This window comes from Echiichthys vipera (genome assembly GCF_963691815.1).
Source record: "Echiichthys vipera genome assembly, chromosome: X".
Lineage (NCBI taxonomy): Eukaryota > Metazoa > Chordata > Actinopteri > Perciformes > Trachinidae > Echiichthys > Echiichthys vipera.
Window position 1 is genome coordinate 27,666,541 of NC_139825.1, and position 26,468 is coordinate 27,693,008.

Below are 26,468 nucleotides of genomic sequence, written 5' to 3' on the forward strand. Positions count from 1 at the left end.
TCGGTCCTTCTCCCAGATCAGTTCTATGAGTGACTCGTTGAGCCTCTGAGTTGAGCAGCAGAAGGAACAAGATGCCAGAGCACTAAGCAGCGTATTCCTGCTCTAATCTAATATTACAATATTACAATTCATAATCAGTACGGTACAGTACAATTTTAAACAATTATACATAAATCCATGCATTTTTGAATGTTACAGTGAGTCCCTCAGGCTGTGGCAGGTAGATACATATTTAGCTGCCAGAGGAGCTGCTGTCCCTTATTTTATTATTATTATCTTGTCACAGTAGAGGCGTGGAGATTAGCCTCTGTGGGAATGTTAGTTAATTTACCCCCGGCCAGATGTGTGTGTGCAAGCCTGTGTGTGTGTGTGTGTGTGTGTGTGTGTGTGTGTGTGTGTGTGTGTGTGCCTGTGTAGATATGAAAGGAGAAGCAGGGAGGAGAGGGGTTGTCGTACATGTGGTCCAGTGTAAATGGTTGCACATTTCCAGCAGTAGGTCAGCGGAGGATGTGCTGTGGTTTCATGAGAGGAAGACACTTCAGAGACAGTTCATCTCAGGTCACCTCAGATATTCTCAGTTTTGTTTTTTTAAATATTGAACATGACATTGACATGAATTATGAGATAATTTTTCATGTCATGTCACTTTTTTTTTTAAAGTTTAGACTATCAAAGGAGAAGTGACAGAATCTGACCAATATCCTTTGCTGTTAAACTGTTTCATCAAACAGGAGCAACATGATGTGGGGTTTATTATAAAGAATGAATTAGAGATTTACGAGGCAGGCGTGAACATGTATTTCCACTCTGTGCCCGATATTCTCACAGCTGAACTAAATGTCCCATACATTTTGACTTGGTTCTCCACATCTCCACTTAAAGCAGGACGAACGTCACATGTTTGTAAACCAGAACTGATGGGTCCAGGCTTTTTTAGTTCAGTTGTACCACAGAAGTTGAAACAGTCTGAAAAGAAAAAATCATACATTTATTTAACTAAGGAAAAATCTTAAATGGTTTGTATAATTTAAAATGGATATTACTGAACTATGCCCCGTGTTTTTGTTTGCACATTAAATACAATTACTACATAATTAAAATATGTAATAAAGAAGACATTCACATAATTAGACCTTGCCTAAAAACAAAGGACACAGTCATTTTAGATACTATACAAAGTACTCCTACAACATCACTTTCTTTACCAATTAGAGCTACACTCAAATTGGTAACTGTGCAAGAACAAAACAGTGTGAAAATGATCGATTTAACAAAATGTTATATATATTTTTATACCACACACACTCGCTCAAATGTGGACCCTCCCTCTCCTCTCCACTACCACGACTATGCGACTGGCAGAGCATGGATCATTTCTGAATATTTATAAACATATAGGGTTCGGCTCTTGTTTTTTTTAGTGCTTTAAATGAAAGTGTGTCTGTTTGACTTGTATTTAGATGTGTCCAAAATGTCATCTCTCTCTCTCTGACCTAATTGTATTGATACTCTTGATTTATATGTATTTTAATTTTCTCTGAGTTTGTGTGTGTGTGTGTGTGTGTGTGCGTGCGTGTGTTTGTGTGTGTGCGTGCGTGTGTTTGTGTGTGTGTGTGTGTGAGAGAGAGAGAGAGAGAAAGAGAGAGAGTGAGTGAGAGAGAGATTTATGTATTCATGTATGAAATATAGCCTATTAATACTCTATAAATGATTTCTCTTGTTGTGTTTATATTTATAGTGTTTGCAAAACACCTATCATACATCACATATATCATATATCAGAATATTCTATTACTGCTAATCCTACTGTGAATATTAAAATACGCTGAACCGTGTCCTGTCCTTACACTGAGTGGAGCGGGCGACCGGGCCAAGATGGCGGCTCCACCGCTCGTCAGCGCCAATAGGCCCAACGTTCGATGAGGCGTCTACTCTTTATGTCTATGGGCACGACCCCAGAGCGCTGTACCTGCGCAGTCACATCAAAGAGTGTAGCGTTGATCAAGATGCTTCACTGCCTCCGTCTTTGCCTCGCTTGGTTTAATTATAACATTAGACCAGTACCGTCGTTATTCACGAGCTTAATTAATGTTTTGTTTTCAAAAGATATTAACATGCGCGTTTCAAACTAAAGTGCAGCAGCAAATAAATTAGTAAACTGCCCCTGTCATGAGATAAACTACTAGTAGGTAGTTGACTACTACTCAACCTGGGCAGGAAGGCACCTTGGCCCTTCAATGGAAAAAAATAAAGGGATACAAATTAACAAAAGAATAAAATAAAATACAAATTTACACGAATACCCATTCTCAATATTAAACCTTTAACTAACTAATAAAAAAATGAGACAGAATGCTAAAAATTAATTGGTATATCCAAGTCCTGATACTTATAATTATATGATTATTAGGGCTTAGAAAGTAGAACGTTAGTTAGTTAGTTAGTTAGTTAGTTAGTTAGTAGTAGAAAGTTAGGATACTAACTCATAATTTGACTTATTTTAGCATAGTAAGTCAACATAGTAAGTCCAACATTCTATGTAGAATATATTTTATTATTTGATCAATTTGATTCATTATTACATTTCGGTCCATTCACTCCATATTAATGTGATGGTACAGTGGAACAGTCACACCGGCCGTCCCGCGGGCTGCAGGGTGTGAACTATCTTGAAAGTGAAATACAACATCTTTGACCATGTTTCAAAGGTTGTCTCAAGGCACTAGAAACCAGAAGTCTGAGTCGATCGGAAGTGAAGTGGACACTGTACCTCAAAGGGAATAATACTCTAGATCTCAAGAATGGCAACGAAGTTTCACAACCTGACGTCCAAACTAATAACGGGAGAACCGTTCAATTTCTCCTCCCTGCAGGGCAAAGTTGTCCTCATTGAGAATGTCGCGTCTCTCTGAGGTACGACCACCAGGGATTACACCCAGATGAACGAGCTCCACGAGCGCTACGCCGCTAAGGGGCTCGTGATCCTGGGAGTGCCCTGCAACCAGTTCGGTCACCAGGTGAGGAAAATAACGTTACATCCACCAGAACTGCTCATCGACTTTCACACCCACATGGGGTTATATTATGTATTTAGTTTGTATTTATTCTATTTTGCCTATTTAAACATAAGCTTATGCTTGATGCAAGAATGTTTTACATTGTTTTCTATTGATGTATTTTTTTATGTGTATTTGTTTACTAAATATAATTTGCTTACTTTGAGGAAAACAAATGTTTATCAGAGAAAAAAAACTAATTATAGGCCTACATGCTTGCAATTTGTTTATATCCAAGTTTATCTTTAGTCTCATACATTTTAACTGCTACAGAGAGTAGTATTATCTGAGTAAATTACCACATTATCTAATCCAATGGTTGACAACTAAAAAAGTAAACCTGAAATTCAAGGGAACATTTTTCTGTTGACGGTGAGAAGTTTCAGCAATGAGGGATATTTAGAAATGAGGAAATGGTGGTACGAGTCAGTTGGTCACCCAACTGTAACAATGGGCCTACTAGTTGCAAGCTGTTCCTTGTTACTTGTGCAATTTGTTCTGCTCCACCATTATAATAAACACAATAACAAATATATTATTTATCAACTCAGTTTTTATGGCAACACTATCAGCTACAGATAATGGTTCAAACAATCAGCAGGAAGGCAAGGGGGAGTGGTTTCTTCTGTTTAATAAAAAGCCAGATAAAAAGATAAAGCAAACCCTGTTGCAACTTTTGAGTCAAACAAGGGATGTGATCCTGAAGTCAACCTGTAGCCAAACAACCTGGCAAATCAAAAGTTAATTGTGTAATGGTTTTCTCATCAGATTACTGATCTGTAAAGCAGCAAATGATTTACTAGCCATAAATATTCAACAATTTAGAAGTTCATGATATTGTAATATGCAAAGTGGTATTGAAATTGTAACGTTCGACTGCTGAAAGACAGTCAAATTTTCCGTCACACACGTTTTAACTTCAAACCTTTATTGTTTCGTGACAGTAGCCTCTGCTGATTACTTCAGAAAACTTCCTTATAATGATGTAATAAATGTCTGTATAGATGTAATGCCATGTTAGACTGTATCAAAGAAAACTTCTCATATGTCACATAATCACACAATCTTCTGATCAACCCATACAGGAGAACTGCAAGAATGAAGAAATCCTTGTGTCTCTGAAGTACATCCGTCCAGGAAATGGCTTTGAGCCAAAGTTTCAGCTCCTGGAGAAAGTGGATGTGAACGGGAAAGATGCCCATCCCTTGTTTGTGTTTCTGAGGGAAAAACTCCCTTTCCCCAGCGACGACCCAACCACCCTGATTAATGATCCCAAGTTAATCATCTGGAGTCCGGTCTGCAGGAACGACTTGGCCTGGAACTTTGAGAAGTTCCTTATCGGGCCGGATGGAGTCCCGTTCAAGCGCTACAGCAGGAGGTTCCTCACCAGTGACATCGAGGGAGACATCAAGAAGCTCCTCAGCCAGGCGAACTAATGAATCCCGTCCTCCAACATGTTATTCGCCCATCCTACAGATTCTACTTGTACCTGCTTTTCAGCACAATACGTATAACCTTTAGTTCGTAAGGGGGAAACATCCTTGGGCTCATTGTTTTTCCCTCCATAGCTTCTGTAGATGGTGTAAAACACTTTTCCAGACCAGCTGTGCTCTATTGTAAACGATGGCTGTGTTCTGCTCTTTTACTATATGAAGGCATCCTCTGAAACCAAGTTAGTTGTGAGGAGGGTATCTGATGAATGTAAAAGGCTGAATGTCTCAGCTGCATTGTGTGCATGTAAAGCCCAGCTGTGTTTTCGATGCATTAAGTGGAGCAATAAATATATTTGTCAAACATTTCCTGACTGCATCCTAGGTTTTTTTTAAAAGATATATTTTATTTCAAACTCCATGGTACAGGTTGAATTTTAAAAACAGCATTTTTGAAAAACATGATCTTTTATTAAGGTCCCATATGAAAACGTCTTTTTATTCCCCCTCGCATGTAACCTTAAAATGAAAGTTATGATGGGTAAAATATCCATCCATCACTTATGTAACATAATCCCGGGTTTGAAGTAATAGTGTGATTACTACCTGTGCGGTACCAGTTCCTACAGCAGACCACAGATCAGAGTTCATTTCTCAGTCAGTCAGCATGATGGCATGTAATTAAGGTTGCATCACCTGCATGTAACAATTTTGAAATACAGCACAACTGTAATTTCACAACTACCATTGACTTTAAAGGGCTAGTTTTTTTTTGTTGTTGTGGGGTTGTATGAGGCACTTATCTATAGTCCATGGTATTACCTACAGTGGATAGCGATCAACACGCCTCCAGTTTGAAGAAGCAGACAGGAGGACAGGCATTTATATATGCAGTATATAGTTCAAGTGCACACTATATTTAGAATATTTTCCCAACTTAACCTTGCTGTCAGACAGGTGATTATGCAGGGGTTGAAGCACTTATCTATCCTCTCATCAAAGCCACCAAACTCCATTGGCAAAACCTGTAATTTTACCTCATACGTCCTATTTTTGCAAACACAATATCTCAGGAACCCCTGGAAGAAATGTCTTCAAATTTTACGCAAATGTCCACTTAGACTCATGGATGAAGTGATTAGATGTTGGAGGTCAAAGGTCAAGGTCACTGTGACCTCACAAAACACATTTTTGGCCACAACTGAATAATTCCTACTCTATAACATTTCACACAATTGTCTCATAAGATGCATAAATGCATGGCCCAACACAGGAGGGCTAACTCCTCAGGCCTGGACGCCGCTGTCCACTTACATCTCAAAGAGAAAGCCAACTCCTTTGACGACAACAATGTCCACATCCTGGACGGAGAGAACAGATGGTTTGAAAGAGGAGTAAAAGAAGCCATCTATGTAAAAGTAGAGAAACCATCGCTAAACAGAGAAGGAGTTCTGAGACACCACTTATCTCCAATTTACAATGCTGCCCTTTCATCCCTTCAGGAGATTCAACAATCTAACCTCAAATAACTATTGTTCTGTTGTTAAGACTCAATAGAGCACTAACAAAGCCGAAAACCAACTTCCCACCAACGACTGCCACTCTAACGTTGGTCGTTGGCACTTGGAGCACAAAGGGTTCCAATGACATCATCGGTCTTGTGAGAGTTTATACCTGGATTTCCACACCAGTTAGTTGGACCAGTCCCAGCCTGGTCAGATGCGTACATGAACTGATGAAGCCTCTTGGATGAGAGGTGAAACGTCTTCCTAGACAAATAACCAAGTCCAGTTGCTTTTGACTGAAATTGCTTTGGGGATAACGATGACCTGGACAAATGAGAACATTCACAGGCTTATTGACTTCGTTTACTGTGGAGATAATTCAATACCTTGAGGAGCCGAAGTACACAGAAAAAGAAGAACTTTTTCAGAGGGAGACCGAACGGCTGAAAGAGAGTGGGGGAAACTTATGCGAAAACTGGAGGAAAGTGCTGCCTGACAGCAAGGTAAAGCATAGCATACATTTACACTGAAATGGATTTTTTTTTAGGTGGCAGTAACACCTCTCGCTGCTGCCCCTGTCCACAGCAGTACATTGCTTAGCTTTCATGCCTGTTCTGTCTGCTTCTGCAAACTGGGGACCCCCGTTTGGATATTATATTTGTGTACACATATACTATTTTTATGCACGTAAATAGTCCAAACAAAGCATCTTGTTGAGGCTTCCAGTCTTTATTGTACTTTGAATTCAATTATTTATTAGTAATAAACAAATACTGTGGATATCAGCAATAAGATAAATATGACGACAAGAATTTATACACCTATTTTCAAGTATGATTATTTACATATCTTCGGTTATTTTTGAGTTTGAAGCGCCGTTGTGATTTAGGGAGAAAACAAGATTCACCGCATTTTAGCAGCCAGATTTTGTTTTCAACCAAGCACCTAGGATTACACATATGATGTAAAGCTTTTCTAAGCATAGGCTTAAATGATTATATTTAGTTAAATCATCTCTGAACGACAAACAGCAAAAAGGACACTTGGAGGCCCTTTATATCAACATGCTGTAATGCAACAGCATGAGTGCAGAATTTATGCCACAGAACAAGCATTATGGGAACAGATCATTAAGTCATAACTGCCATCTGATTTCACAAGAAAACCCATGAGACCGAGCATAAGTTAATGTATTTTATACTCGGCCACACTCATACAAGACACCTGTTATAACTGTGCTTCCTGGATAATTCTGTCTATAAACACCCCAGTAAGATAAAGCAAAGGGATTCTTCTCTTATGCTACCAACAGAAACAGGTTCCCCTTATTTTACCTAACAGCCGAGTGGTGTACAATGATCACTGGAAGGAAAACTACTGGATCCACATGCCTGCACTCAGCGGGAGTCTGATGACACGTGTAGATTGTTCCTAATGACAAGGAGCAAGTTCAAGTTTCATGAATAAGAGCACCACTTTATTTTGCTTCACCCAGTGTGCTTTGAAGATATCAAATAACATAGCCATTTTAATACACAGCTGCATTAATGTACAATACTAATAATAACAAGCCATTGCAGGTGAGCTAGGGGTCCGAACAGGCAGCAATCAAAAAATGCTTATAAGACACATTAAAATGACCTGGAAGTGTATGACAGACCATAACCCTTAATGCTAAGGCCAAATCAAACAATTCTGTCATTCTAGATACACCAGAAGCAGGTAGATAATGTACTCATGGAGAATTCAAAGTGCCTCCTCTTTAGACAGGTTGCAGGAATCAAAAGGCCGCTTTTGCATTGTGATTACAAAAAAAGGGAAAACAAATAATGGTAGCAGGGTAGGACTCCTTATGTTTAGGGTCCGAGAGACAACACCATTCTGTGCTTCCCCCTAAAAAAAAAAAAAAAAAAAAAAGGGGGGGGGGGTATGGCTGATCAAGAGCCAGGCTGCTTCTGCCGCAACTCATATCAAGATACAGATCTTATACACTTTGAAACTAGACATACCGTCTGTGGATTAGATGCAACACAGACCCGACAGGCCAGTAGCACAACTGCCACAGCTCGTCTGTAGCAGCAGGATCCCATCAGTGATCCACTCTACACACACAGGTGAAATAAGGTCACAGGATTCTTTCAACGAGCATGGCATGTTTTGTATTGTATTGTGTGCACATCCTACCTAAAAATCGCATTTTACTTCAATACAGCAAGATTATCAGGGATAAATCTAGGCACAATGCCAGTATACTGCTAATGTCCTAACAGTTGGTACTTTTTATCATAAAAACCTTGGAACGCTTTGGTTGAAACAACATGTGCATTTGGCTTTTTTTTTTTTTTAATATTTCTGACTGTTGTTGTGGGCAACAGAAAAAAAAACATTTGTTTATCTACGCATTTGAGGGCACTTCTAACATTCTGCTCATCCAGTGAGAGGATCTATATCCATTTATACTCCTCTTTAGTTCCAGACTAGTAAACTAGAATCAGAAATCAGTAGACCGCCCGCTGGGAGGAGGTCTTTCTCGGGTCACTCTTCTGACAAGGTTGTTGGTTCTAGTTGAAAACATACGATACAGAAATCAAAGAAAATATGGGGATGGTAGGGTTAATAATGTCAAAATCTGTGGAGTCCTCTGTCACTAAAATAGCTTTGTATGTGCATCCGAGTGTCTCTATTTGCTGTAGGTGTTTCAGTGCGTGTCCCTTCGCGTCGGGGGCTCCTCAGTTTGTGTCCATGTGGTCATCGGCTGCTTCTGGGGGTCCTCCGAGCGAGGCCGAAGGCTGAGGTTCAGAAGGGGCTTCCTTGTCTCTGCGCTGATAGAACAGCACATATGCTGCTTTAGTCTGCAAGGGTTGACAAAGGTAGGATTACACTACAAACAAAAACAAAACAGGGACACTCGACACCAACGACAGAAAGACAAGAAGGCTGAAGGGTTATCTTCATCAATCAGTCAATGATTAAAAAACACACAAGGGATAACACTTGGTCATTGAAAACTTAGTTCATAAGGACTGTGTCTGTGTCGTATCTTAGCAAGAAATATGCATATTATGGGTTTCAACTGTTTTGTAGTATATCGGAGCTAGGAGGGATAAGGATGGGTAAGGGGACTTTTTGTTTTACTATAATTATTAAAAAATAAAAAAAAAGATTTTAATCACCACAATCTGGTCCTCTGAGGCAGAGGAGACACTGCTGTCATCAAAGTAATACCACTTTCCATCCACTTTGTTCTTGCCATAAGCTGTGTCTGTTAGAGGGAAAGGAAGTGTTAAAAAAACAGCTATTCAGTTCATTCGTTCGTCCAGGAAGAGATACAAATATCACACCAGTTCACTATGAATGGTCAAAGCAAATATTAAAAACAAAAGACCTAACATTGTGACAGAGAACAAAGAAGCGTAACGCACTTGGCCATATTAAAAATGTAACTGAACGGTTGTTCAGCATACCATCTGTTGACACATGTTGTGTAGAGGTGTGAATACTGACAAACTATGTTGGCATAAGAACTAGCGAGTGGATGCATTACCTGCTGAAAATAAAAAGGCAAAGTGTTATTCAATACATAAAAATGACAGAGAAAATAATAAACAGTGACTTACAGTGACCCCCTCCCATTCCTCCATAGTGGTTTGACACAGCGATGAGGTCATATACGTAGGGGCCGGCCTTAGGGTCACACACAAACTCGGACATGTTCAGATCCCTGAAAAAATAAAATATCATTAGTCACCGAAACGTAAAATGGCACCACACTGAAATTGAGTTATTAAACTTAAAACTGCCAACAAATAAAAACTAGATCCGTAGTCACATGTAATGTAAAATACAGAATATGGGCCTAGTGGAGGTTAAAGCCAACCTTAAAGAGGACCTATTATGCTTTCTGTCTTTTCTGACCAATAAATGTTTTCATAACATTGTATAGTCATGTTAAAAGACACCAAGGTATCAAACAATGGTGAACATGCATTCAGACAAGAGCCCTGACCACTGTCTGGCTCAGCTGTGCTCAGCTCTGAACGCTAGGATTTGGTTACCATTAGCGATTTCATGAACTTATCTACGTAGATGATGCCGGACTTCCCTACATAGTCATGCTGCTAGCAAGACCCAAGCACCAGGCTAAATTGGGTAGACAGGCTGATTTCTGGCCAACTAGAGGATCGTAATACGTTACTACACATCACACGAGTGTTAAAAAAAGATTACGTTACTGCACCACGCAGGTAGGACCGTGAAAGCGAGCCGCTACTGCCGTGTTGTGTATGTGTCTGTGTTTGCCTGTGCGGGAGGGGTCTCTCGCCGGTGAAGGAGGAAAACACACCGTCTTGAACTGCAGCTGACCCCCGTAGCGGCTAACTGCTCCGGATAGAAGCAGAACTACTTCTCTGGTCCGCACTTATGAGGAGCCGACTCTCTAGTCAGATTCACAAACGTCTTGCCGTGGATTTTTAGGCCACATCTCATATTTACTGTGGCTGATATGATTGTATAAGTGCGCACTTCATTACTGCCACCTTTGAAAAATACTCCGTAGTAGGGGAGACCAGGTACAGTTGTAACAGGGGACGGTTGTAACACCTTAGATTGCTCCAATCAGAAGCATACATTTTTTTGGGCGTGCTGTGCCGTGGACATAAAACAGACGTATTTGTGAATTTCACTTTTAACCGTGTCTTGGCCAAGAATAAGATAAAAAGGAGCATTGTTGTCAGAATTAGACTTCTCTTTATCGATCCCTTTGGGATGACTCCTGCATTCGAAGGTCTTCTGGAAGGTAACCAATGCCAACGGAGTGGGCTCTGCAGAACAGGGTCAAGGGGGAGGAGTCACCTGAACAGAGTGTTCACAGAGACTGCAGAAAGTGCACAGAGGCAATCGTGTCTGGCTGCTTTATACGAGTCATGAATAATAAATTAAGACCAGAAAAGTAGTAATATAGGTGATCTTGTGAAAGTGTAAATGTAATTCCGGCGCAAAATCATCCCATGGTCTTTTTCGGCATTTACATACATCAAATAAGCCATCAAGACAGAAATTCGGGAGAGTACATTACACTTAAAGCCCCTTTCACACATGCACTGCTAAACCTAAAGTTAGTAATGACCCAAGATGTACGTGAGAACGCAAATGTCTGATTCAGTTGGACCAGGCATGAAATGTAGTTTACCCTGCCAACTCCCTGGTACGACCCTTTAACCTCAGAGCGAGCCCATATGTGAATAGAGCGGCTCATGCGCTGCAACGGACAGCGGATGAAAACAAGATTCTGAAGGTGAGGAAGAAGGGTGTTTTACACAAAGACGGCAACGAAAACTTCTAACTGGAGAGAAGATGAGATTTGGTAACTTCTTCCTGTGAGGACAGATGCAAAATTCATCAGACAAATTCTAAGAATGTCAAAAGAGACTGTTGATGATAAAATTAAGAACCAGCTCCGCCCATGCAGTGTTATCTGCGTCATATCCTCCCTCCTGTAAGCTCTACCCAGGCACCACCCTTTGTCTGAATCAAACAGAGTATTTACAGTAAATGACAACGCATCTGAGAGGTAGAATCTCCTGCCGTGTGTTGCATGTGTGAAAGAGACTACGCCTGGACCCAATTATCCGGTTCATATGTGGAAGTGGCTTTAGTGAGCATGAGTGACTTTTTTTATAGCAGCATTTCAGTAATTTTCTGTCTCCTGATTTCTAATGGATCAAGTACCCCAGAGGTGTACACAGCACCAAGAGTGAGACAGGTAGCCACAACTACTGTAATATAAAATGGACAGGAAAAACGTGCCTGTGAAAACAGGTTAATGACTCATGCAGAGGTGAGAGACGTCGGTTAAATAACAGATAAGGACAGAGGTGTAATTGTTCTTTGGAGTCTATCAGTTCCCTGAGCCAAGAGTCCATTTCTCGAAAGTACAATAAATACAGTATTTCCTCGTTCATACCTCAGGTCACTTTGTTCTGTGTTTCAGACTACAGCTCCCCGTCGTGTAAAAAATGCCAGTGATACTGCAGTGTTTCTCAGTTCTTTTGGCACAATCTATGACAAACACTATTCTTAAAATATAATAAAATAATTTGCACCTACAGCTCATTTTGTCACAACCCAAGGTGTATTTTCCAATTTATTTCAATTAGAGAATTATAATCAATTACAATTTTTGCATTCAATAACACTGCTTTTCTGAAGAACTGCATAACTAATGTTGATAATGAACACAAAAAATAAGACATTTTAGTCACCTGGTATAGTCATAATGCCAAGAACTCTTAATATGTGAATCTTAGGCTTCAATAAGTTCAATGTAAAATTTAAAAAGGCCCTTCACAAGGACTGTCCACCTTCGCTGTGGTCTATACATTTTGACTGCTCAGATCTTTTCTTAGGACGTCTGAAACGACAAAAAAAAAAACGTGCCTTTCTCCCATCGTCAGACTAAAGCATTGTTCTTAAATATATTCACTATATTTGCTATGCACAAGTCGTATACGTTTTGATGTGTGTATTTGAGTGTGTTTCGGTAGTTAATCCTCCCTGCCAGAGGGAGGTGCTGCTCCTGTTGTGTTTTATGTTTCCCTTTTGATTTTTTTGCAGGTGGTGAGAGATGCTGGCCAGGAGCTGATCACGCTGACTTAAAAAAGGATGTCTTCCTCTCTGCCTTTGTCCTGACTTCCAGCCAGACCATGCTGCCCTGTATTGTGTTGTGTAGATTTGGTTGTTGTCAAGTGTGAATGTGTTGTTGTAGATTTGATTGTTGTCAAGTGTAAATCTTTGGTAAGTTCTTGTGAGCAAAAAAACATTTTTATTTAGTGCAGTCCTGGTAGGTAGGGGTGAGTAGCCATTTTGTTTGGGAACTTTTTTTCTCATGTTTGGTGTTAGGGAGGCTGGTAAGATTCCTGTATTTTTTTCTACATTATTTCCTGGTGGATAGTTCAGTGAGTTTAATTTGGAGAGATATTTTGTTTGTTATTTTGGCCTTGCTTACCCTGACATTAACTACCTTGCACTAAAAATAAATTTGTGTTGGACTGCAACTCTAATCGTCTTCATCTCTGGTAGTTGGGAAAAAGGGAGGGCACTTTGTGTTACGCTCAGGTTAGCCCTAGGTCAGTGAGTAACAAAGTTAATGAGCAATACTGTCTGCATACCTGATGGGAAAGTCCACCACTGTGTCCAGCTTGTCCCTCCAACACCGGTTGTAAGAGAACCGTTTTAAATGAACTACGAGGATGCGAGGCAGCGACCACAAGTCAAACTTTTTTGTGGCCTGTTGGTGTTTTTTACATGTTGGACAATACCTGCATAACAAAAAGATTATTATTTTTATTATGTAAATGATAAACAGAGACAAAAGTGGTGGTTTGACACTGAACTAGGCTGTAGTTGTGAACCCCTTACCATGGGTCGTGTTCTCCAAGTGTCTCCATGGTTGTAAAGAGCTCGATGCATTCCCTCAGAGCCACCGTAGCTTTCTTCTTCTGGGGCTGGAGCATGCTCTCGTGCTTCTCATAGGCCTGCATACAATATTCATACAAATATAAACAAACTGTTTGCATATCTTGTCACAGTATTTTCTGATGATGAACCTACTAACCTCTGCTTCCTGTTCATCGTAACACAGCTTCTTTGACTCTGTGTCCCAGTCGATCGCCACTGTGGAATGTGCTGTAGAGAGAGGAGGCGAAGGAGGCTGTGTCAACACACAATGGCTTTGAAAAAACTATCGATGCAATTGTAAGTTTAAAAGTAAAAAAAATTTCACTGACGATTCAGTTTGAGGACATTTTCATCACAGAGCAGCGGGCTGATGTTAGCTGTTCCGTAAGAGTTGACAATGCTGAAAGTGAAGAGCTTGGCTGGCGAAGAGCACTGCTTGACTATGTCGCCTTTAGACCCGTTTTCCAAGTCAGAGTTTTCTTCTTCCGACTGGCCATTCTCTGGCTCTGGACTCACCTTGTGATCCATGGCTTCCTCTTCACCCGAACAGAAAAAAATGGAATCTCATCACTTTGGAGTTTGTTTGTTTTTTTTGCATGGCTAATCAATGTTGCCTTTACATTTATTTAAATCAGGCGACAGATAACAGTAGCTGCTTACCATCATATACCCCGTTAGTTTCATTGCAGGTCCCTGAGTGGTTGCTGCCGTTACTGGAGCTGGTGCTGCACGAGGCCCCATCTGACAGAGGGCTGCCACAGCCACCCAGAGTGGCATTTTGACTAGACGATGTGGAACATTCAGGAGCCTGGCTGCAACTGGCAAAGGTTGCTGAGGCTGAGGCCCGACTTTCACCATTAGGGCTCTGGGTTTGTTTTACATAGCGCCTGCAACAGGGAACGGAGATTGGTTAACGAGCACATGCACCGAGAGCTCACTTTTTTTTTAACAGTCACTGCACTGGCATGTAGTTCCCTTCCTTACAATCCGCACAGTAGGTCCTTACCCAATCCTCTCTAGAATCTTGTCATAAAGAACGTCTGCTATGAGGTTGTGTCTGGGCACTGTGATGAGTAAAGGCTGGCCAAACAGCATGGTGGAACTGCCAGCATGCTTCGAGTGGCGCTCCCTGAAATATACAGGCAGGTTCATCCTCTCGCTGTCCTCTTCCTGCACCTCATACCTGCAAATAACAACAACACCACACACATTATACACACCTAGTATTAAACAGAACCCACAGTGACATCTCATCTTTCAGTCAACAACAAGACATACACAAAGATGTCATCTTTTTCCATGATTTGGTTGAGGCCATCGTCCCGTCTATAAATCTTGTGGAACCTATGATTGTAAACGTCCGCCACCACCATCTAGACATAGAAGCGAATTGCAAAGTTAGCACATACTACTTCCATTTCAAACCAAGATAGAGACAAAGAAAATGTAGAGCTGGAAATATAAAAGGATATAATTCTAACATTTTCAGAGGGGAATCCACAGAGTTTGGACAAGGCGCTACAGAGGTCTGTCACTGTACCCAGTTTGGGGACCACCACTCGACACTGTCAGACAGAGAAGAAAGAGATGTATGATCCAAGTCAGTGAGCAGATTCGTTAAATGCTTGAGCTTTCAGAAACATCAATTGCAAGAACAAAGCCAATTCTGTTTTTAAAAACGTTAGTTGTATTTATTACCATTAGTTTAATTGTAGTTGTTGTAGAGCAATAACCCTAGAGCTTAAATTCCACCTTACCTGAGTTGGTCTCGACTGAGGGTCTGATCGCACCAGGAAAATCTCCATAGTACGGTCCTTTTTCATGGGCAGAGGCAGTGTGAGGTAGCAGAATGGGTCAAAGGTCACAGACACCTTGGAGCACTCTGGGCACACCAGAGTTGATTTGAAGAGGCCATGGAAAATATCAACTATAATAGAGTCATTGCGCAAGCGGTGGTTCGTCCAGGCTTCTTTTGCAACAATCTGTAATACAACAATACAGAATTTTTTTTAATTTGATGCCATTTTAAAACCTTATAAAAGTGATATATTGAGTATAACAGAAATATAAAATAATGTACATCAAAGCAGCCAATTTCATAAATCAAAAGACATGCATAAAAGGAGTGCTGCAATATATATATTATTCAAGCAGTACCATATTCAGGCATCAGACAGAGCCTCTGAATGCCGTTTTAGTTCCTTTATGAAAAGTTATGCTCAAAATGCCCAAAGTTTAGCGTCTGGCGCTGCAGGAGATGGCTGCCTCTCCAGTAGCTCTCCGGTTTTTAGCTCTTTTACCTTATTTTAACCTCTCTTTTCCACTTTTTTACTCTTCTTTTGAAGAGATTGTGTGTTTTATATATATATATCCTATGGATATTTCTAACCTTAAAATGCAACGAAGAGCCAGTTTTCTCAATTACTCAAGAGAGGAAGTGCTGGCTCTACACACAAAAGGGACAAGATTGGATACGACACCCCGTCCCGGCGGAGCTGAGGAGGAGACCCAGGGGCTGCAAGGCAGGGGCGAAGCTAAAGGCAGAGCGAGCGGAGAATCTGAGGCGCTACAAGCCATCGATTCCGCCCATAATCATGGGGAATGTGAACTCGCTGACGAACAAGATCGAGGAGCTGTTTGCGCTGAACAACCAGCGGATCCACCGTGAGAGCAGATTTTTAATCTTTACGGAGACATGGCTAAACCACCTCGTAACTGATGCTAACGTGGACCTGCGGGGATTCACTGCTGTGAGACCCGAAAGAGACACAAAAGCAAGCGGAAAAAGCAAAGGTGGGTGCTCATGTATGTGAACAACCGCTGGTGTAACCCAGGACATATCCGAGTAAAGAAAGTCTCATGTTGCCGGGACGTCAAGCTGCTAGCCTATGGCCATATTATCTGCTGAGGGAGTTCAGTCAAGTGATCACCGTCGGTGTTTACATCCCTCCAAGAGCGGAAGCAGCCCTGTGAATAGATCCACTCAGTCACTGAAAGGCTGCAGACACAGCACCCTGAGGCATTTATGATCATCTCTGTGGACTTTAATCATGCAACTTTGGATTCTACTTTGGCTTTTTTCACCAGGTTGTAGACCGTCCCAACAGAAACAGGACAATAGACCTCCTGTATGCTAATGTAAGGGATACATACAGAGGGACTCCCCTCCTCCCACTGGGGAAGTCATATCACAACCTGGTTCACCTACAGCCATTGTATACCCCCCGGACGTAAAAACAGCCGGTGACAACCCCTGTCAAGACTGTCCGCTGTAACCCTTATAACAAGCCATGGGCAACGCGCGAAGGCTGTCCTCAAGAAGAAAGCTGCCTTCAGGAGAGCAGGGACAGGGAGGCCATGAAGGCAGCATAGCAGGAGGTGAAACACTGTGTGAGGGAAGCTAAGGACAGCTACAGGAGAAAGGTGGAGCAGAAACAACATGAGGGAGGTCTGGGAAGGTGTGAGGACGATCACAGGTCACAACACAAAGACCAGAGCTACAGGGGGAGACAACTGAGAGGGCGAACGACCTGAACGACTTCTTCAACAGGTTTAACCAGCCCTTGTAACTTATCGGATTTCATTTTCCGTGAATTTTATGTTACCTGTATTCTTACAAGAGTTTATTGTTTACAGTATATACTTTCTGTATTTATTTAGCTAAGAGTTTATTGGTTATCCTATACTGTATTTTTTATACCTCCCTTGCGTTTTTGTAAGCTGCTTAAAATTACATTTCTAAATCTATGTCTTTAAGTTTGAAAACCAGTGTCACACCATTTCTATGTATTTGTAGTATACCTCGTCTGGTCGTCCCTCTGCATCCCTCAGAGCAAGATAAGGCTTCTTTTTGACACGGTTCAGATCTTCGTGGAGCCCGTCGAGCAGGAAAGCCAACAGCTCCTGCGAGTCCTGTTGCTGGTAGCCTGAAAACTGGGGGGCAAATCGTCCGACCTGGGTCTGGAAACAAAAAAGGGAGCTTTGATAAACTTTGTTTGGAGATCTAAGAATGTGAGGGATATATTCTAACCCCTTGATTTTCACCAGGCTGCTGCCGGGCCATGTTGACCAACCATGTCGTGCGAGCTTGTCAAGAAGGGGGTTAAAACACTCCAATGTCAGGCTAAACTGACCTGGGAAGGGGTTAATCTGTACACATGCACTTAAGATGAAATAATTTGACAACTTACTTTGAAGGTACGCGGGGCAACATAGCTGCTTCGGCTCAACCACATCTGCTTTACCAGCTCTGCATAGGCCTCCGCAATCTCTCCCCTCATTCCCAGGGGATTCTCTCTGTTAATCTCTGCCTCGTACTGATCATTGAGGAAGTACTCTGTGAGATGAGATGCATTGCTCAGGCACTGAAAGAACAGGGAATGAAAGTTGATTAAGTGAACATAAACCCCCAAAACATGGCAAGTGACCTTCTTTAAATGGAAGATGCAACTATAGCATTAGTCGTTTGTTTGTTTTTTACCTGGAGAGCAGAGTTCATGAAGCATGTGTTGCCCAAATTACTGAGACCACAGAGTCCAGGCTGTGACTGTGATTCTCTGTAGTTGTAAGAGGGGCTGTATGAATTGTAGCCCCCCAGTCTGTAGAAAGAGCAGACTTGTTACCATGGGCATCCCAAAACACACTGTCCTGTGATGCAGCCAGCCACATGCAGGGTCCCTATACTTTTTCCAAAGTAAAATTCAAGCACTTCAAGGTGCATTTTCATGATTTCTCAGCACCTTACTCTGTGGTAAACTACATGTTTACTCAGTTTTCAGTATAGTTATCATTGCACTTGTTCATCACATAAATTAGATGTCATCGTCCCATAAACATCCAACATGATGTTTTGAGACAGCTTTCTACAGAAGGACGACAAAATGAAAGCAAAACTAACTCGACTAACAGATCGACAGAAATACAATCCCCAACTACGAATTCTGTTAATCCAAGTTAATGCATGCATGTAAAAATGTCAGAAAAACTTATTTTCAGTCTCTAAAAGATGAAGATCTTCTTTTATCTGTGTTATATCACATATACCATCCCATATAACATACATTTCAAGCACTTTATTCAAAATCCAACCCCTTTTAAAACCTTGAATACACCCCGCTAAAATTAAAGTGTTTTCAAGGATTTCCAGCACCTGTACAAACCCTGCACTCATGTTTAAAATATTCAAATATGGTCCCAAAATATCAAATTTAAAAACAGGTTATCCACTGCATACCTCTGTGAATTGTAACGAGTAATATCGCCTGGGCTATCAACACCACACTTTTGTCTCACAAAGAATACTGGCCCAAAAACTCATGATCACAGGAGCCCAGGGCAGTTCATGTAAAAAGTTAAATAACTGATTTGTTTTATGTCTAGTTAAATGAGGTCTCTATCACACATGTAAATGTAGTCAAAACTTTGATTTTGCATTTAATATCAAATTACGTACACCTTATATTATGGGTGGGAATCTCTAGGCACCTCGCAGTTTTATTATGATTAAGAGGGCTGCGATGCAATTATAAAACGATTATCGGTGAATCTTAACGCATATTCTTTTTCTATACAGAATTTCTTTTCACACTGCAACTACTTAGTACTTTTAAGCAAAGTATTAGTAATGATCCACAATTAATTTACTTCCAATACATATTATTAATAAAACCAATCGAAGTGATTTGACAATTCAACTGGAAGGTTACATTTGCCAGCATACCGTATATCCCTGCATTGCAAAATAACTTTTAAATGGCTGTTGACAGGCACTGCTTTTCTGGGTGACACACGGTGTTGCAAAACAGATTTACAAATGGAAATACTGACAAACATGAAAGCAATGAAAAGCAGAAGTACTGTAAGATAAGAATTTGACGATATTATGGGTAGAGAACACACATTGTTTTAATTATGTAGTGTGTAACAGACAAGAGATGATCTCTTCTTTCAAAAAAGACCTCATGCTCTGATGAAGGTTAGATTTGAGTTAGACTGATCTGATGTACTGATTAAATAAATGTTTTAGTGTTTAGTTAAGTTTAATGTGTGACTATCTCCTTTTAAATATCTTCAACACACAAGAAATATTGGTTGAGAAAGTTTCGTCGGGACATAAAAATAATCTTTGGAGATGTACCAACTAAAAACCACAGAAGCTGAGGAAGTGGAACTGGTACAAAATAACAATAAGTCAAATTAAGTTCTGGTTGTTACATGTTTGCTCCAAAACCATGTGATTCTCACTGAAAAGTCCTGTGCCACATAAAGCAAAGGTAAAGGACGGTACTGTGCATGGGGAAAACAGTGAAGGACTCTTGCCTGTTTCCAGTGGAGGTGCTGTTGTTAAGTGTGTATCCAGAGCTGCTGTCTCCATTGGTTACTGTTGAGGAGCTACTGGCTGCTGAGTTGGAGGAGAGTTTTGGGGAGGTAGAGAAATTCCTGGATGCGGTTGTACTGGATCTGGTGACCAAGAGCAAAACCATGTTTTAGAAAAGCACATTAGTAGCAATTGTTTCAAATGTTCAATGTTGTGTAAACTTGGACATCATTTTAACACACAGAATATAAAGATGGACAACACGTCTCAACTACCTCCACTGTACAAAAGTGAAGCCAAAATATCCCAAAACAGGCGCCACCAAGTTTTAATTTTGCAACCAGAGTCTGCGCAGCAGAGCTCGGGCACATCATCAAAGTCCCGTCCATACACCTGCCGGACCAATCGTGAGTCAGTAACAGTTGTCAATCATGACATTTCACCCCGTTTTCATAGGATCAAGTAACTACTTAAAACCAAAGTTATTAGAAAAAAGGGCCTACGTCCCATCCGCAAACACAGAGGGGGCGGGATTTAGGACCTATACTCCAACCAGCCACCAGGGTGCGATTAATGTGTTTGGGCTTCACTTTTGAGGAGCTGTCCAAGCAATCCATCTTTATATACAGTCTATGATTTTACATCTATATTTAAATGTTCTAAAACTTTATACTAGGATACAATTCCTCTTTATACTGAAGGACAAAAACATCAAGTTATTAATTTACTTGGGATGGGAGGCTTGTCTGGGCCACGTGCCATCCTCATTCTGCCGCTCGATCACAAGCACCTGTGGGTAAACAAGCTGAATGAGAGCCAGGTTGGCACAACTGACCTTCATGTCAGAGCTATCATGTTTCAGGCTTAAATTTAATACCAACATTTAAACGTGTGCTGCCAAGCTTTAGCAGCTGCAGGTAGGTCTATCAACTGAACTTACTTCAGTGTGCGATTGATCCGTTTTTGACCTTTAGTTTACAGATTTGGGACAATAGTTGATGTGATAAATTGAACCTTTATCTCATGCCTTTCACATTGCAACTTGTGACTACAAAGTACAAGTATGGGCCCAATAGCATGACCACCTGTACGGTTTATTGTAATTCAATATAATGGAATAGCAAAACTTTCAACGCTCATTTTTTTGGTTAGAAGGTATTAACTCATCTCTACAGTAACACTTAAGGCCATAGTTTGTGGTGTTGCTATATTGAATTGAATGGTGTATGGTAAGATGTCATTCTTTTTTTGTGCACCCAGTCCAGCCCACATTCCCCCATTCCCAACGGGAACAGAAGATATTAATGATACCTTAAATTATCCTTGCAATACAACACCATCACAAACTTCTGCGATCATACATCTAAACCATAACCCCAAACGTGACCTCTCTGACACAAGACTTACATGTTATAACCGTAACAATATATATCTGCAGGGCTAATTTTATTGTATTGCAATAGACTCTCAGAGTTCCTGTTATTCTGTACAATGTTGGTAACTGAATAATGTATGCAAAGTGGGTACCAGTATGTTACTGAGCCATGATGTTCTTCAAAAGAAATGAGGAACAGAGACTATCACTGATCTGAAGGTTAATTGAATAGCACAGCTGTACACTACCTGCCCCTGGAAGAGACCAGCATCCTGTACAGTGCTGTCTGGCTTGTTCAGTTGCTCGTAGGTGTTGCTCATGTATTTGTTCCAGAGCCGTGTCTCCTTATCTGATGGGATATTGAACAGCGTCCTCATCTCCTTTTCTATAGTATCTAGAAAGGAGAGATTTACAGGGCCTGCTCATTATCTTTTCTACTTCTTTTTTTTTGTTTCACAATACACATTTCATATCTGACAGTGTATGACATCTACATTGTTATTTCCAATGCAATGTTGAATCCATAGGACATTCATGTAGACTCTCACCTATAGTATCAGCTTTACTGAAATGGCGCGTGACAACATTGTCCATGTTGTCATTCTCACACAAGTTCAGCTCCAGCAAATATACCTCCACCTTGCAGTGCTTGACAAACATGCCATGTTCAACAACCTGGAGAAGAACGACATTTAGGATCCCAATCCATAAATGAATGGTCGAGGTTAAAACATTTTTTTTTAAAGTCTTCAACAGCATTACCTTCCTGACGATGGGTCTCTGGCCCTCAAGACAGCCATACCAGCTGACAAGCTTATTCCATGCCTCAGTGGGTACGAGGACATAGTCGAGCTCATCTATAAGGTGCTCTTTCAGTGCCTGAGTCTCCTGGTCTTTAAGGAAACATGAAAAAAATGATGACTAGAAGCTGAAGAACAATTCTTTTAAACTCTATGTGGTATCTGTTCTGTTCTCATGAGCAAGCAAATCAATGTATCAAAGTACCTGAGAACAACCCGGAGTTATCAATTGGTCCTGGATAGAGGCTACGTTCTCCAACATTGTACATGTCCCAGCTGTCAAATCCAACATATTTCTTCCATTGTTTGAACCACCGGCAGTCTATTAGATACCTAAAACAAATAGGTTGTTAACAGTTAATGACTAACATATCACACTTTGGAGACTTGATTGATTCTTCTGAAAATATAACTGCATATATTTATGATATCAAGCAAGGACAGAAAAGAGTCAATAGATGATACAATGTGTGAGGTTGGGAGAGACACTGTACTCATTCTAATGCCAACCCGGAACATTATGTAACACCAAACTGCCTTGGCATTTGCAGATATAGTAACAGCGAGCTAGTTTGACTTAATCTCCTCCAAAGCGAGAATCTGCTTTAGTTAATAGGCTTGTTAGCAAGTATTCACATGACAAGATGCTGAAGTCATGGAACTCTTGTTTTGTTTGACGACTAACTGTCAAAACTAATGCAATAGCCTCAAATGGGTGGTTTCTCAGTCAAAATCAGGTGTATGACATTTAAACCCCCCCCACCCCCAAGCTATGCAACTGTTTTAAGGTGCTTTTGGAAAACCATTCAGGTCAGTTTGAATTCCATGGGGTAGTCGTTCATATTAACTGCATATCATGGAACACTATTTATAGGCAGTAACTGACCAATTCCAACATCTATGCGAACATGTGGGCTGAGCAGCTGACAGACATAAAGTGGCATATTCTTCCCTAGGTGCCCCTTTATTTCAACAAAGAAAGCAACTGAAATGAGTTGCGTATCCGACATTTCTCTGCTGTAAAATGTTATCGCTGTGGTGAAGCCTCTTAAATACACCCAACTCCATCATGCCCAGGCCTGAGTAGTCTTTATGATCTGAAACAATGTTAGCTAAACACATGAAAATGGCCAGTTAAGAAAACCTGTCTGACAACTTCCGACTGGCATGCCACCACAAGCAATATAACCACGTCGCAAAGCTTTCCTGTCAAAAGGGCCCATTTCCTGATTACTACTTGTATAAGCTACCAGCCGGTATGACTGGCAGGAGAACACACCATCTGAATCCAGGGCCTATTCTAACTAGCCACCACATCAGCCAATGTCCCTTAACTTGTCACTAAACAGGCATTAACGTTTAAATACCGTACAAATGAGCCACTTAGCTAAGCTACGCTTGATTAGTTGTTTACGACCAACATTATTACAGGCACCACTCTACACAGGAACATTTTAAGTCGGACAGGCTATCAGCTAGCGTGCTAACTTTTAAACATTAGCTGGCAGCACAGCAGCTTTGGATTTCAGACTCGCAACCGTCGGTGCCGTTAGCGTGCTAGCATTAGCGCGTTAGCATTTCCTGTTTCTCGCAAGCTAACGCTTAGCTGAATCTCCCAGGTAACGCTGCCAAGTCTTACCATTCATCACCCTTTCTTAGAGGTGTTTTTAAAAGTGCCCCAATATTGTGTTTTTGATTTTCGGTTGAAGGGGTTGGCATCTGTGCGGCAACCGGGTCCGAGTCTGAGTCTGAGTCCGCCGCGCCACCCGGCTCGGGTCCGCCTCCCTCGGCCATCATGCAACTGACTGTGCCGGTTTAACGTGAACGCGCATTTATGAGCAGAGTCGGGAGCTGTTTTTTTAAACAAACTTTATTATCAATAATATAACGACATTACAAAATAAATAACGTTACAGGAAGGAGCTTTACATATACATAAACATAAACGTACATATTGATTTCATAACAACAACAAAAAACAAATGAGATCATTCTCACGATGTGAGAAGTCTTTAAAGGGCTATTTGCAGGTTAATTTTTTTTAACTAAATTTACAGTTAACCATACTTGAAAATGGCCATAAGTAAATGTAGGATTGTATATGGTTTACAAGACATATGGGCCTAAATCAGAGGTAAAAGTGGCTGTTTTGAGCAGTGCCTCGAAAAAAAAAATAAAAAAAATTTAACATCATACGTCAAACGCGTCATTTTACGTAGGAGAAGGGAGTCGCGTTCTTTGACTCTGCCTTAGCTCAATGCGCAGTAGTAGCTGATAGTGAGTCTTAGTGGTTGTGACTCGGTGAATTAGTTCTCGCGTTTCCTTCATGGTGAATTATTGTGTTTGTGCAGGATGCACAAATTCCAACATGACAGGACATCGTTTTCCTAACAGGAAAATGAATAGAGCTAGTTTTCGTGCCTGGATCAGTTGTGTACAGGCTAAGGGGCAGGACTTTGTGGCGGCATCTGCAACGAAAAGCGCAATCGTTTCCGGTGCTCATTTTTGAAAGGAAGCCTATGATTCTGGGGATGTGATGGAATTCAGCATGGGATTTCGAAGCAAGGACAGGGTGAGGCTGAAAACATGTGCGGCCCCTTCAATACATGCGGTCGCTTTATCAGCTTCAGCAGCAGCAGCTCTTGGGGCCGCCGCAGGTGGAAGTGAAGGTCATGGATCCGTCAGAGCATCAGCTCCACGAAAACAAGAACTGTGCACCGTAAGTTTTGTTTCCTTATATTTGCTAACTTGGGCATACTGATTGCTATAATGACAAGCAACACATGGTTTCGTGTGTATTGTTGTCAGATAGCTAAATCATCTCAGAGAGCATGCTAACTTAGCTAGCTAATAATGTTACCGTGTTGTTCATAATGACGCTACAATAACAACATTGGCGCCATATATTGATCTTTTTTTATTGTTTAATGGTTACAATCTTATATCATTGTGGAACTATAGGCAGTGTATTTATACACTTTAGTGCAAATTTGCTCTTATATTTAACATTAGTGCATGTCAACACATTTACAATGATGTATAATATCTATACAATCAAGACATGATACAGGCTGGCGCAACTCACTGCTACTAACTCACTCAGGCTAACTATCACCTCAATATTCAACGTAACTGAATTAACAGATCTCAGACTGCCATTTAGAACATTACGTTATAAACTTTGTAAAGGTTTCTATAGCAGGGCTGTTGGTTTGCATTAGACTGTACAGGTGTAGCTAATCAAGTAGCCATTAAATGTATGGCTTCACGTTTGTTTACACAATATAATGTAATATATATAATGTATATAATACAATGTGAAACTCTTTTTATCCTAGCTGTCCAAGTACAGCTCAGGATGGTAAATGTGGGGACACAGACACTGCCCAGCCCTGCTCACAATGATGATGAGTCCTGCTCTGTTTTCATGGACCAACCTGGGGATATGTCATTGGGCCCAGAGGAGGAAATGATGAGTTAAGGGTCGACAGAAGAGCCACTGCAGGAAACTCTCCATGTCCTCAAGTAAGAGTTCTTGTTTTAATTTTGGATTATGTGTATTGCCAAATTGTGTTAGTCAGCAATAATTAGTGTTTTTCTTTTTTGTTCGTTGTGTGCCAAAGCCAGTTGGTCCTGTCTGTGCATGTGTGTATTTCGGGCCTGTGTGTGTGTAACATGATTAATAATAAGAGTGAAAAAATTCAATTTCCCCGTTGCGGGATAAATAAAGTAATTCTTATTCTTATTCTTCTTCTTACCCACAGAGATAACCACCACATCCCTCCGGACAGACATAGTTGTGTGGTCAACCAAGGCAAGATCTGTGCACCTCATCGAGCTCACAGTACCACTGGAGGAGGGGATTGAGGCCGCCTTCGAACGGAAGAAGGCCAAGTCCACAGAGCTCGCTGATGAGTGTCGGAAAGCTGGTTGGAAGACTGCCATCTACCCAGTGGAGGTCGTATGTCGAGGCTTCTTGGGCTTGTCGACCATGCGCCACTTGAGGGAAGCAGGAGTAGCTGGAAGGAAGTTAGGAGGGCAACAAAGGATCTGGCAGAGGAGGCTGAGAAAGGGAGCTTTTGGCTCTGGCTAAGGAGGAAGGATCGGTGTTGGGGGAAGAACATCTAACCCCAGATAACAGGTACAGGGGAGAACAGCCATCAGCTGCAGGGGGGACAGGGAGACGTCCCTGTCACCGCTCCGCCACCAGGAGACGTTCCAGGATCAAAGGGGTGAAATGTCGAAGAATGGTGGTTCCTGGCTGATGACCCTGCAGCGGATGACCCTGTGGCTAAACCCATGGACACTGGAGGAGGTGCGACAGGCAGCAATGCCCAGCAGGTGGTAACATCTTCCTGTGCAATTACTGAAGTTCTGGAAAACCCAATGACTACTGTGAATAGGGCAGTTGGAGTCCAGGGAAGACTGGAGGAAAACCAGGAAAGACTGGATGGCAGCAGGGAAAGACCGCACTGGGAGTGAACAGCTAGTTACCCAACGCACTAGTCTCTCGTGAGAGACACCCAAACCT

General features: G+C 41.3%; 3 protein-coding genes across 3 annotated transcripts; 2 read left to right on the top strand and 1 right to left on the bottom strand.

The window, feature by feature from the left end:
• The first annotated feature begins 2,725 nt into the window (after positions 1 to 2,725).
• On the top strand, positions 2,726 to 4,852 carry gpx1b (glutathione peroxidase 1b). Its single transcript, XM_083938808.1, has 2 exons — positions 2,726 to 3,017; positions 4,142 to 4,852. Exons 1-2 carry the CDS (start codon positions 2,802 to 2,804, stop codon positions 4,490 to 4,492), a joined length of 567 nt encoding a protein of 188 aa, XP_083794934.1. The 5' UTR covers positions 2,726 to 2,801; the 3' UTR covers positions 4,493 to 4,852.
• A 2,525-nt stretch (positions 4,853 to 7,377) lies between these two features.
• Positions 7,378 to 23,734, bottom strand: usp4 (ubiquitin specific peptidase 4 (proto-oncogene); the record flags this gene model as incomplete). The annotated part of the gene is made up of 22 exons (XM_083938718.1): positions 7,378 to 8,843; positions 9,165 to 9,253; positions 9,609 to 9,712; positions 13,158 to 13,307; positions 13,408 to 13,523; positions 13,604 to 13,674; positions 13,776 to 13,982; positions 14,107 to 14,333; positions 14,453 to 14,629; positions 14,725 to 14,819; positions 14,928 to 15,011; positions 15,204 to 15,428; positions 17,248 to 17,406; positions 17,637 to 17,810; positions 17,927 to 18,044; positions 19,765 to 19,905; positions 20,491 to 20,552; positions 21,386 to 21,531; positions 21,686 to 21,812; positions 21,900 to 22,030; positions 22,143 to 22,270; positions 23,577 to 23,734. 22 exons carry the CDS (start codon positions 23,732 to 23,734, stop codon positions 8,721 to 8,723), a joined length of 3,012 nt encoding a protein of 1,003 aa, XP_083794844.1. The 3' UTR covers positions 7,378 to 8,720.
• Positions 23,735 to 24,474: 740 nt separating this feature from the next.
• On the top strand, positions 24,475 to 26,206 carry LOC310965128 (uncharacterized protein). The gene is made up of 3 exons (XM_083938546.1): positions 24,475 to 24,656; positions 25,276 to 25,462; positions 25,702 to 26,206. The coding sequence occupies exons 2-3, from the start codon at positions 25,453 to 25,455 to the stop codon at positions 26,028 to 26,030; spliced, it is 339 nt and encodes a 112-aa protein (XP_083794672.1). The 5' UTR covers positions 24,475 to 24,656; positions 25,276 to 25,452; the 3' UTR covers positions 26,031 to 26,206.
• The last annotated feature ends 262 nt before the right edge of the window (positions 26,207 to 26,468 follow it).